This window comes from Vipera ursinii (genome assembly GCF_947247035.1).
Source record: "Vipera ursinii genome assembly, chromosome: Z".
Taxonomy (NCBI): Eukaryota; Metazoa; Chordata; class Lepidosauria; order Squamata; family Viperidae; genus Vipera; species Vipera ursinii.
The window spans coordinates 74,082,977-74,095,663 of record NC_139517.1 but is presented as its reverse complement, the minus strand read 5'-3'; the positions used below and the strand labels follow the sequence as shown (position 1 = coordinate 74,095,663).

Below are 12,687 nucleotides of genomic sequence, written 5' to 3'. Positions count from 1 at the left end.
AATAGGAATAGGAGTAAGAATAACTATTTTAGAACAAGCACAGAATAATCCATTCAGTTTATATCTTCATGGGACATGCATTACCTAAGCCTTAGTTGGCAATAAGTGAAAGAAACCAGATTCCCTCTCATTGTTTCATGGTTAAGTTTTGAGAATGATTGCATTTTTTTAAAAAAAGAGAGATGGGTCACTAAACCTTTTAGATCAGGCATGTCAAACTCGCGAATTCACGTGACATCATGCGGCATATCATGACTTTTCCCCCATTGCCAGCAATGGGGTAGGTGCAGTTTTGGCATAACACATCTGGCCCGCAGGCCGGCAGTTTGACGTGCCTGTTTTAGATTAAGCAAGATTGTACATATTGTGCTGGTTGCTATGGTAACTATCCTTTCTACTTCAATAGAAAATCAATAATTGCCTAAAACCTGCTAAAACTATTTTGGATTTTAAATGACTCCAGCACAATGTTTCCCAAAGGTGCCTTAAAAATAATAAGGAAGCCATATATGAAAGCATTTGCACATTTCTTGAAAGCTGGGCATGTGATATATAATTTGCCCTATTTAATGACAACATCAAAGGGAATGGGCAGGGTTTTTCTCCAAAAGAAAGAATGTTTTAATAATTTTTTTTACTATATCCTGCAGGCATTCCCTAATACAAACAATTATAATATTTTTTAAAAAATTGTTGTTATTTAAAAAAAGGTTTTATAAAGTTTTAAAAGTCTACAGAAACATAGAAGAAATAGAAAAAGTTTATAAAATAGTAAAAGTAGAAAGTGAATAATAATAAAAGTAAAATAAAGAAAGAAAAACAAAAATATCTAAAGTATCAACTTCTGATTTTCATTGCAGCAGTTACAAATATAATAATTACTATTTCCACCTCCCATATTTGATATATTGGTTCTTCCCATAAATAAACCTTAACCCTGAAATAAAATAAATCTCAAAACTAGCAGTTCATTTTTATACATTTCAAGCAAAAAGTCTATAATGGGTTTCCAGTCTTTTATAAAAGCAATTGCAGTTCCCTTCTTGATCAAACAAGTCAGTTTAGCCATCCTCACAAGCCATTCTTCCATTACTGGTGTCTGCAGTTACCATGTATTAAACCAATCATCCATGAACCTTTTCTAAATGAATGTCCATAATTCCTAACATGAAAAGCTTCAATTTCATCCAAATGTGTAAGTCTATGATGTGTAATAAAATGTCTTTTCATGTTTTTCACATTTCCAATAATAATTATAAATACCTTTATAGATCTTAGACAATTTGTCTGTGTCAGATATCAATGACTTAGCATTTTGAAATATTATGGTATAATCTTAAATCTTGTGATAATATTATATCTGCTAGTTAATTACTGTAGCAATATTTACAGAATATCTGCATCATGTGGAGATGTGGAATTAATAACAGAATGATGTTCTTAGAAATAAACTCCTACATTTCATGTTCTATAAGTAAAAACTTTTGGAATTAAGGAAATCTACTTTAGAGGAAACATGGTCACCCTTGGGCTATTAATTACAGTACAAACATATAGATTGATTCATGCCTGATGGATTCAACTGTTATGCTTATTTAGATTTCTAGTCCAACATATGAGGAAACAAAAAGACTAGGAAATCAGATTAGTTGGGAATCTAACTTTCTCCTTTATTTCCCAACTTAATAATTAACCCCCAAAGGCAATCATATAAAAAGCTTTTTCGTTTACTTGTTCGTTTTTGCAATGCTTTCAAAAGATGTACATAATAAAATGAGCATGCAAGCATCTCCCAGAATAGTTGCTCTCCTAGCTGCTTTTAATTGAGCACTAACCTTTAATCATTCTGTGGATTTCAAATTATATCAGCAGAATTGAAAACAAGCAGCATTGTGCCCCAGTCATTAGCTAGTTTTTAAAATTGTATCAGTCATGGAATTTCACTAGCACTGCAGTTTATCAAAATATATATGTCAAATGCCTGATGATGAACATTTGTTGCAGCTGTGCTATCATAATTTGATTTATAAATTATTTATCAGCTATCAAATGAAGAAGCATTTTTTTTGTTTCAAACAAAAAGTTAAGTTTTATTGCTAAACCTTTTAAATTCTATAATGTTTGCAAAATACAAAGTCTAGATACACTGTGAGCCCCAAAGGAATCAGAAACAATTTCTTCTAATAATCTCTGTCCTTGTCCATCAAGAAATACAGAAAGTTAAATGCTTGGCATTCATACTTGTGATTTTATTCAGCGTTGCTCTATGGAGCTTTGCTCATCATAATAACTTAAGAATAGACTGAAAGATAATAAAGGGCCAAGTTTTTCCAATAAGCTTCATAGCAGAACAAAGATATAAATACAGACCTCTCAGACAATTACCAGTATTTCAGTAATAACTACATGCTGGGTGGAATATAATATTAAGGTAATATCAGAGCAATCAAGCAGCTACAATCCCAGATCTAATCTGATTCTAAAGAACAGCCTTTTTTACTTGTATCCTGGCAGGAAGGTGGTTTGTGTTGACATACCACTTCCCATAGTAAAATACAAAACTTTTGTAATTCTGACAAAAATTCTGGGAAATAGAATGAATATGATTTTTTTTTAATCTCAAGGGCCTAATCACAGAACTTCAATTAAAGGAACAGCAGTAGAACCCAAGTACATCCAATTCTCATTTAGCAACTGAGTTTGGTTCTAATATATAGATTGTTAAGGAAAATAGTCTTTAACTGAACACATCAGCCCCACACACATACAAAGTACGAGATGGCAATAAAGAGGCATGTTAAAAACATTTATTTTTTGCTGTCATATAAAACTCATTTTGCAGTCAGTTTTGGTAGCACTAAAGAAATTCTTTTTAAAACAATATTCCTGCAGGCATACCATAGCTGCACTCGGTAAGTTCATACCACTCTTATTCCAATTGATCACATAGATAGATACATACTGAGGTTGATGGAAAAAATAATTGTACTTTAATCTTATGTTTGATATAACCAGCAAGTCTCTTTTATGTTCAATGTTGGAAATATTGGAGTGGTTAGTAAAAGTGATGGAAATGGCAGAGTATTAACAACTCTTGGAAGACATTGAAAACAATTAACTCTAAATAAAAGCTTTTTGTGGACTTTTTGCAAGAAATAGAAAAAGAACAAATTATGACATGTGGATTTGATAATTGGTAAAATCTATTGATCATTTGAAAAATGGATGCTATAGTAGAGCTCTAAAGAAAGGGTTTAATTACTGTATATCCTTTCTAAAAAGAAATTGGAGATCACTTTCTTTTCATACTTACATTTTTTCTAGTTTTTGTTTTCCGCATTCCTATTCTCTATTCTCCTTTTCTCTATCTATCCTTTCTAACTATTTTTGTTAGTTTTTATCTTTATGTTCTATAAAAACGTAATAAAGCTATGTTAAACACAGCTTCACAAACATAAAATGTTATTGTTTTTATTTCTATTAATTCATGCTGTCTACCATTTATTCCATATTCTATTGATGTTACCAAATGGGCCATACATATTCAGATCTGAATATCCACCATAGGATTGAATATCCACTATTAGATCAATCAAAATGTTCTCATAATGGTTTTTAGTAAGAGTAAATTACCACTGTGGCTACACTCGGACCATATGCAGCATGCCCTGCTAATAATAAGGAGAATATTGGTCAGCTAATGATAAGGATAATAATGGCACATTTTTGCTAGCAAATACAAATGCTTTTTTTACCACAAACAAGCTCACCCTTTTCTCAGAAATCTAAGATATTTAATCTAAACCATTAATTTAGTCACTGTTTGAAGTTATGATGGCACTGAAAAAAGTGACTTATGACCACTTCTCACATTTATGACCATTGCATCATCATCATGGTCATGTGATCAAAATTTGAGCACTTGGCAACTGGCATGTATCCATGTGATCACTTTTTGCAACAAGCAAAGTCAGTGGGGAAGCCAGATTCAATTAACAGCCGTGTACTGATATAACAACTGCAGTGATTCACTTAACAACTGTTTGCTTAGCAATGAAAATTTTGGGCTCAGATGTGGTCATAAGTTTAAGACTGTATTTCCTTTCAAGACAACTTAATTTTGCCCAAATCCCACTGTCCAATATGTATCTAGAGTGCATTTAAGTACTTCTAGGAAATACATTCCAGCCATATCCATCAATAAATTTATTAGGGCATCTGTACTGATATGTAGAATTATGTATGATTGCTTATAAATGACTTTGAAGAGTTTTTCCGCACAGTTCAATACTTATACATATTAGGAAAAAATTATATTTTTGTCATACGAACAATGCTGGCACAAGTACATTATTATTAGTCTACATGCAAGATTGATTTCTAATTTTATCTCCACCACCAGATGGATTCGTAGCTGGCTGACAGGCCGTACTCAGCATGTGGTCCTCAATGGAACTGCATCTACATGGAAGGAAGTGTGTAGTGGGGTGCCCCAGGGCTCTGTACTGGGCCCAGTGCTCTTCAACATCTTCATCAATGATTTGGATGAGGGGATAGATGGGAAACTTATCAAATTTGCAGACGACACCAAGCTGGCAGGAATAGCCAATACTCCAAAAAATAGGCTTAAGATACAGGAGGATCTGGACAGACTCGAACACTGGGCGTTATCTAACGAAATGAAATTCAGTGGTGAAAAATGTAAGGTTCTACATTTAGGCAGGAAAAATCAAATGCACAGCTATAGTATAGGTGGTACCTTGCTCAATAGTAGTAACTGTGAGAGGGATCTCGGAGTCTTAGTAGACAATCACTTCAATATGAGCCAGCAATGTGCTGCAGCTGCCAAAAAAGCCAACACAGTGCTAGGCTGCATTAACAGAGGGATAGAATCAAGATCAAGTGAAGTACTAATACCACTTTACAATGCTTTGGTAAGGCCACACCTGGAATACTGCATCCAGTTTTGGTCACCACGATGTAAAAAAGATGTCGAGACTCTAGAAAGGGTACAGAGAAGAGCAACAAAGATGATTAGGGGGCTGGAGGCTAAAACATATAGGGAACGGTTGCTGGAATTGGGTATGTGTAGTTTCACGAAGAGAAGGGTGAGGGGTGACATGATAGCAGTGTTCCAATATCTCAGGGGCTGCCACAAAGAAGAGAGAGTCAAGCTATCCTCCAAAGCACCTGAAAGCAGGACAAGAAGCAACGGATGGAAACTAGTCAAAGAGAGAAGCAACCTAGAACTAAGGAGAAACTTCCTGACAGTTAGAACAATTAACCAGTGGAACAACCTGCCTCCAGAAGTGGTGAATGCTCCAACACTAGAAGTTTTTAAGAAGAGACTGGCCAGCCATTTGCCATTTGTATAGGGTTTCCTGCCTGAGCAGGGGGTTGGACTAGATGACCTCCAAGGTCCCTTCCAACTTATTATTATTATTATGAAGGGGGAAAACTTTTGGTGTGAGTTACAATATTGGGGGGGAAAAATTCTCAAGAAGGTAAACTCTTTGTAGTTTAAATTTTAGCTGCTGTCAGTCATGGATGGAATATAGGGGCAAAGAGTAATAAAATTTACAACACATTTTCAGTCCCTCCTTTTTTTAAATACATAAAGGTAACATTTTGTTTATCTACACCATGATTATATTTGACTTTTAATTAGTTTTGCCCTTGCATTGTTAGAAAGGAACATCCACAAATGCAGTTCAGTTTAGCCAGCTTAGTCATGACATACAGTCTTGCAGGATACTATCATCATCATCATTGTCGTCGTCATTATCATCATCATCACCATCAACATCATCATCAAATAAAAAAGAAAAAAATCTATTTAAACATAAAAACATAAGCACAAACTGTTTTTGCTGCTGCTGTTGCTGCTGCTGCTGGATTTTTGGATTCAGGAAGCTATTATTATTTCAGGAAGTTTATTCTGTGAGGAAAAAGCATCCTTCCATCTTCTGTTAGCTGAAATCTTCAAATTCAAATGCCAAGTTTGATGATTTATATAGTGCTAACTATGTACCTACCTCATAGAATGAAGACAGCCAATTACATTCCAAATAGAAAACGTCCAAATGGTAAGAGCTATTTGGCTGTAGAGCAAAGGTTCAATACAGTATCCAGAAAACAGGATATTCTCCTTTGTTCACTTTTTAAAGCCATCTGCCACTAATGCTAGTGGTTTCAAACAAGGTAAGAATTGCACTACATAATATCCAAGAATCCCCTCTGCTTATCATGGTAAAAGTTCTAGAGAATTAGTAATAAATGTGACTATTATGCTTTCATGAATTTATTCTTTCTTCTAATTGTCAATATGTATACATATCATTACATAGTTTGCTTAATAAAATTATTATCCATTGTTCTATTTCCTGATCATTTCCTTTCATATATTTAAAAGCTTCATAATAGCTACAGTAGCTCCCCTCCACTCCTAGCTCCATAAATGAAGCATCGCTATTCTGAGTGTTCACTATGTAGACAGGGCTTCAGTAAATGAAATTACATTTTTTTATGTCCCTGATTTGGCTGTCTCCCAAAGCAATTTTATTACTCACTCTGAATGCTTGCGTTACCCATAAAAGGTACAAATTTAATCTGCTTGAAAACATTGAACATTCATTGCAACAACAACCAAAAAAATCAAGTGGGTTGATGGAAAGGGAAAAGCTCTAATCTTCTGGGATGGTTTTAAAAATTATGGGAATTTAGACTCAGCAAAAACTCATATGAAAAGGATACTAGTTGGGCCACTCTAAATTTTGGGATGCACTTACCAACTTCATAACTGATATTACCACCCCAGGAATCCAAACACCCAACCAGAGGGATACCTAACTTCCACTTAGACACAAACAATGAAGGGGAACCCACTAGAACTCTGGTGGTAATTGGCTCCACTACAGAACTGTTTTTAACTGCTCATAATATTAGGAAGGTTCTTTTCCCCTAACAGTCAATGAAAATATGTCTTTCTGTAACTTAAACCCATTATGCTAAAAGAGAAACAGTTTGCTCCCACAGAGTTGGCCTCCTCAGGGTGCCGTTGGCCAGGCAATGCCGGCTGGCGACCCCCAGGGGGAGAGCCTTCTCTGTGGGTGTGCCGACCCTCTGGAATGAGTTGCCTCCGGAGCTGCGGATGGCCCCTGACTTTTGGTCCTTCCGCCGTGACCTGACGACCTGGTTGTTCCAACAAGCGGGCCTGGATTGACTACAGTTTTTAATTAGGCTTTTTACTGGGTTAAATTGTCTCGTAATTTTGCATTTATTGTTTAATTCTCTTTTAAATTTTTTACTCTACTTTTTTTAAATTTTTATTGTTGTGAGCCACCCTGAGTCCTCAGGGAGAAGGGCGGCATATAAGTTTAATCAAATCAAATCAAATCAAATCTTGGCCTTCTAGGTGGCAATATTTCAGGTATTATATTACCTAAACCACCTTTTTTCAAATGCCCAACCTCTTTAAACTGTCTTTATAATGCACACTTTCTAATACCTTGAGCATTCGCATTGACTTGTTCTGAATTTGTTTCAATTTTTTTGAACCCCTGTCCCAATAGAAGAATTGGAGACAATACAGTACAGGAGATAAAATATGAACAGTACAGGGTAAATAGAACATCTTCCATTGTTATAACTGCTTATGAAAGATGTAAAAGATAAAAACCCAATTGAGAGGGAATTTAAGGAAAAATTGACATTGTCTAATATTTGTAACAGTTGGATTCATCAACATTTTCTGCAGATTGAACAGCTTTTTTTAGTTTTACATAGCATAACTGCTTTTCCTCTTTCCTGTTATTCAGGGAGGAATAGGATACTTTAGGATTTGGGCCAGAATGATGGAATTCTTGCTTTACATGTTGCTTTAAACTATGACATGATTTCTACTATTTTGGCTTAGCATGTATCAACAAATCCAGCCACTGCGGTTTATAAATCAGTATTCTGGTTTAATATATTATGTGAATTCAGCAATTGTTTATTCAATTAACTATGATTATGTAAGTTATGGCTTAATATAATGTGTCATTCTGTGAATTTAATTGTTGAATACTTCAAAATACATATTCAATCTACATCTATTTCACCGCATAATTTGTTCTGTAAAATAAAACACCCAAATATCTCAGTTCTTCTTAATCCTGTTAACCAGGGGTGTCAAACTCAATTTCATTGAGGGCCGCATCAGCATTGTGGTTGCCCTCAGGGGGCCGGGTGGGTGTGGCCAGGGTGGGCGTGGCCTACTGGGTGGGCGTGGCTAGAGTGCATGTGGCCTACTGGGTGGGCGTGGCCAGCTCTACATCATTGGCATCAAGGGTGCCTAGGGGGGCCTGGGCAGGAGTGGGACAGATCTGAGGGTCTCTGGGCTAGGGCCAAGGCAGTGGGGGCCGTTCCCTCACTGTTTCCAGGATGGCTTCGCGGGCCGCATGAAACCACTTCGTGGGCCGGATCCAGCCCCCGGGCCTTGTGTTTGACATGTCTGCTGTTAACTATAGCTATGGGAATTTATTCATAAATATATGACTGGCTTCATGATAGTTCAGTTGTGTTAATACAATTGATGGAGAAAAATTAATGTCCTGAAAGTTTAGTAATAGAATAGTTAGACTGCTTAAGAAGTCAAACTAGGAAATGAAACCACCGGAAAGCTTTCAAAGGCTTTTAAAAGGAATAACACATTTGATATGGATTGTTACCTTTCTTTATTTAGAATAAAATCTTTCTTTTTATTTAATATATTTTGTAGTTATTTTTGGTGCATTCACATCATTACTGACTCCTGAAATCTAAAAGTTGCAAAAGTTTCTGAATTCCAATGGTACATAATGTCTTCTACATCTGCTTTTGGTTGTTTCTCTTATCCAATGCGCTTGCTCTCTCTTTGACTATCTTCCTTATAGAATAGGGGTCTTCAAATTTGGCCCGTTTATGACTTGTGAACTTCAACTCCTAGAATTCTGGGAGTTGAAGTCCACAAGTCATAAAAGGGTCAAGTTTGAAGGCCCCTGTTATAGAATGTTACTTTTACTATTACTTTTTGTTGTAAAACCTCCTTACTTTTAATAAATAAATCCTTGACTTTTCTCACCAGCTGAAGTGTTAGCTGCTGCAGTCCATTGACTTTTTTTTCAAGGACTGGTACGAACTTGCAGTTGCTTAAAATATATGCCCTTTTCATGTTGGAAGATATAAAATTACAAGTCATAATTCCATATTCTGGACCATTCATCTTCCATTTTTTATTTTTAGGGAGATGCAGTAGAAAGGCCTTTTTTGTTCTGTTTTGTTCTCCCTCTCTTCTTAAGTTGTTATGTTGCATAAATACAAGTGCTTGTTTTAAAGGAAAGATATAAACCTGCAAATGAATTCCTGTTAGTTCTCAGCATTCACTTGCCTGATTATATAGTCTTTTACCTATTCAGCAGGAAATATTTAATTAGTCCACACTGGACAATCTGCAGCCTCAGGACAACACTCCCTTACAATCTGCAGCTGTTCTGGAATATAAACCAGCTTTATTTTTCTTCCCTTTATCTTTACCAGTCTTGATCCTTAATCACCTTGATTTCTTCTCTCTTTTTTTGTTCCATTTCAATAAATTCTTCACAACTTTAATAGGTCTGTTTTGTAAATCCAGCATAAGAAAGTTATCCAATATAAAAAAGTGCTTTTGGGACATCAAACAGTTTCATTTGTATATCCAGCACAGCATGTCCTTCCCTTTCATATTCATAGTGCATCATTTTTAGATCAACTTTCAAATCAAAATTCTGTCCTATCCAGGAATACTTGCTCCTTTTCCATTTCACCTTCCAAAACAGTCTATCTTTAATGGCAGACTTTTTAATAATCAATGTCTAGGTCCAATGTTCACAATCAAATGCCTAAAAATAACAGGAATCAGTAGAAACGTTATGAACTTTATGGAAAGATCAATGGCACAGTGGAAGATTAGGTTGCTGGTCAATAGTTAGACTTAGAGAAAGGAATCTTTCTAGGAGATTTACTATTACCACTACTATTTGTCATTGTACTGATTCCCATGTCAACCATACTGAACAGGTCAGGTCATGGCTTTCAAATATCAAAAACATCTGCAATGCTATCCCACCTCCACTGCATGGATGATCTGAAGCTGTATGGGGAAAAACTATCTGAAATAGAGTTGCTGCTGAACACTATATATCTATATATAGCCAAGATATTGTGATGGAGTTTGGACAAGACAAATGTGTCAACTTCACCATAAAAAAGAAAAAATAGTGAAAACTGAAGGAATCAAGATGCCCTATAAAAATAACATTGAGATCTGGATGAAGATGATTGCTATAAATACCTGGGCTTCTTTCAAGTTGACAACATTGAAGCAAAATAGATTATGGCAGCAAAGAAGACCTTAAATCCAAACTCAGTGGAGGAACAAAATTTAATGATTGTTGAAAGTTATGCTGGACTTTAAAAGAAGGTACTTACATGATCATGTGATCACACTTTGGACACTTGGCAAGCAGACTGCACCTATCACAGTCACATGACCATGATTTGTTATGTTTTTTTTACTAGTTTCTAGCATGTTTTGCTGGGGTTTGGCCTATTCAGGAGATTGGATTTATTTAATATTGCAACATCTTGCTTTATGATGGTTATAAAAACAGTTGCAAAATTGAATCTGTTCACCTGGTGCCTTGACTTAAGACCACATTCTGACTCCAATCATTGACCAAAATGATCATAAGAAGCACAGCACCTGTAGCATATTCCAAGTTTTTGGAGAACCTCTTTCCACTCTTGTATAGTCTTTGCCCTAAGCCCATGACATTTCTTAAGAGGGTGAGGTTTTTTGTGAATAGGGCACTGACAATTAGGATCTTTATCTCTAGCACCTGAACCACTCCATTGACCAGGCAATGGTACAGGAGGTGAGATGTCCGTCTTTTTTGTAGACACAGCTCTACATAAGTCTCTGTGTTTAGCTGCTGTGTTATCATACCTTGATGATGATGATGATGAAGCAGGCACACTGGATTCACTGAAGCTGAAGCTGGGATCATATCTTGTCCAGGCTTGTTCCCTGATGAACCTGCAAAAATATGAGAAAGAGGGAAAGATACATTATAGTCTCCTTTGAGCCTTGTGTCCATTTCTCCTGCAGGTTGTATGGCAGTTTTAACACCACTGGATTGTCACCATGGGAGGTGTCCAGGTAGCTTAGACCAGGTAGACGTGGGTCTGTTTTTATCAATTCTATCTCCATGAGGAGATCACTTAGTTCTTGAAGTTTGTGATGATCTTTATTACCTATTTTTGGAAGGTTTTGCAGTCTCTTGAATAGAGCGTTTTCTATGGCTTCAGAGCTACCATAGGTTTGCTCAAGTCTTGCCCATGCAGCAGCAAGACCTGCATCTAGAGCAGACATGTCAAACACAAGGCCCGGGGGCCAGATCCGGCCCGCAAAGTGGTTTCATGCGGCCCGCGAAGCCATCCTGGAAACAGTGAGGGAACGGCCCCCACTGCCTTGACCCTGGCCCAGAGACCCTCCTTCTGCCAGAGACCCCCAGATCTGTCCCACTCCTGCCCAGGCCCCCATAGGCCCCCTTGATAGGAACGATATAGAGCTGGCCACTCCCTCCCAGTAGGCCATACACACTCTAGCCACGCCCACCCAGTAGACCACGCCCACCCAGTAGGCCACACCCACACTGGCCATACCCACCTGGCCCCCTGAGGGCAACCGCAATGCTGATGTGGCCCTCAATGAAATTGAGTTTGACACCCCTGATCTAGAGAGTCAACATGTACTGTTCTCAGTCTTTTAACACAATCTGCAGATTCTGCCCCAGCCACTTTATGTGTAAATCAAGTTACTCCTTGGTGGTAAGGTTGAGATCAGCAATAGCAGCTTTGAAGGTTGATCTCCAGGATCTGTAGTTCTCTGGACAGTCATCAAACCTTGAGAGGCTAATGTTGATGAGCTCTCCGTGAATCATGTATCTGGCGAAGTCAGAGAGGTCTGATCTCTCACTCCTTGGTGCCAAAGAAACTTGTGGGTCCCCTTGGGTGTAAAAGTTCTCTGGTGAATAAAGGTGAGGTGTACCAGGATAGAATGACGTTGCAAGAGCATTCAGCTGTGGTTTAGTCTCTAAGGCTTGTGCTGGCTGTTGATTAAACTGTTGCTTGTTGCTGGAAGTCATCTTGTCATTGGCAGGAGGTGATGCTGTTTGAAGTGTTGATGCACTTTTGTTGTGGAATTGAAGAGGCTCAGGCTTTTGCAGGTTTGGGGTCTCTGTGTTGAGAGTCAGAACAGTGTTGTTAGTAGGAGGTACAGAAGATGGCTCTGTATCATTGCAAATGTTATGATTTAGTACATATTTACTGGTGCGTTCAACTGGACCTTCCATTTCTGTTGGGATAGAACAATCTGAATTAGTACTTTCTCTCATTGCTTGTTCAAAGACTTTCAGCCTTGCTAGGGCAGCTGCTTCTTCCTTTTCTATTTGCAGAATCTTTATTTGGGATTCCGCCTCTGCTTGGCGGGCTTTGCTCTGAGCTTCTGCCTCTGCTTGGCAAGCTGAAGTGTCTGCTAGAAGGGTTTTGCCTTGAGCCTCTGCTTCTGCTTGCAGAGTTTTGCTTTGAGCTTCTATTTCAGCTTCCTTTCTGGCAAAGGAACCTTGC

The 12,687-nt window shown here is 37.3% G+C and overlaps 1 protein-coding gene across 1 annotated transcript in view; it reads right to left on the bottom strand.

Moving 5' to 3' along the window:
* Positions 1-11,431, bottom strand: part of LOC310650180 (transmembrane channel-like protein 2) — a gene marked incomplete at both ends in the record, with an annotated part of 77,740 nt that extends 66,309 nt beyond the window's left edge. Inside the window, 2 exons of the mRNA XM_083379011.1 lie at positions 11,006-11,095; positions 11,314-11,431. Of these exons, the coding sequence (XP_083235137.1) occupies positions 11,006-11,095; positions 11,314-11,431 (208 nt within the window). The remainder of the gene's footprint in view (positions 1-11,005; positions 11,096-11,313) is intronic.
* Positions 11,432-12,687: the final 1,256 nt, after the last annotated feature.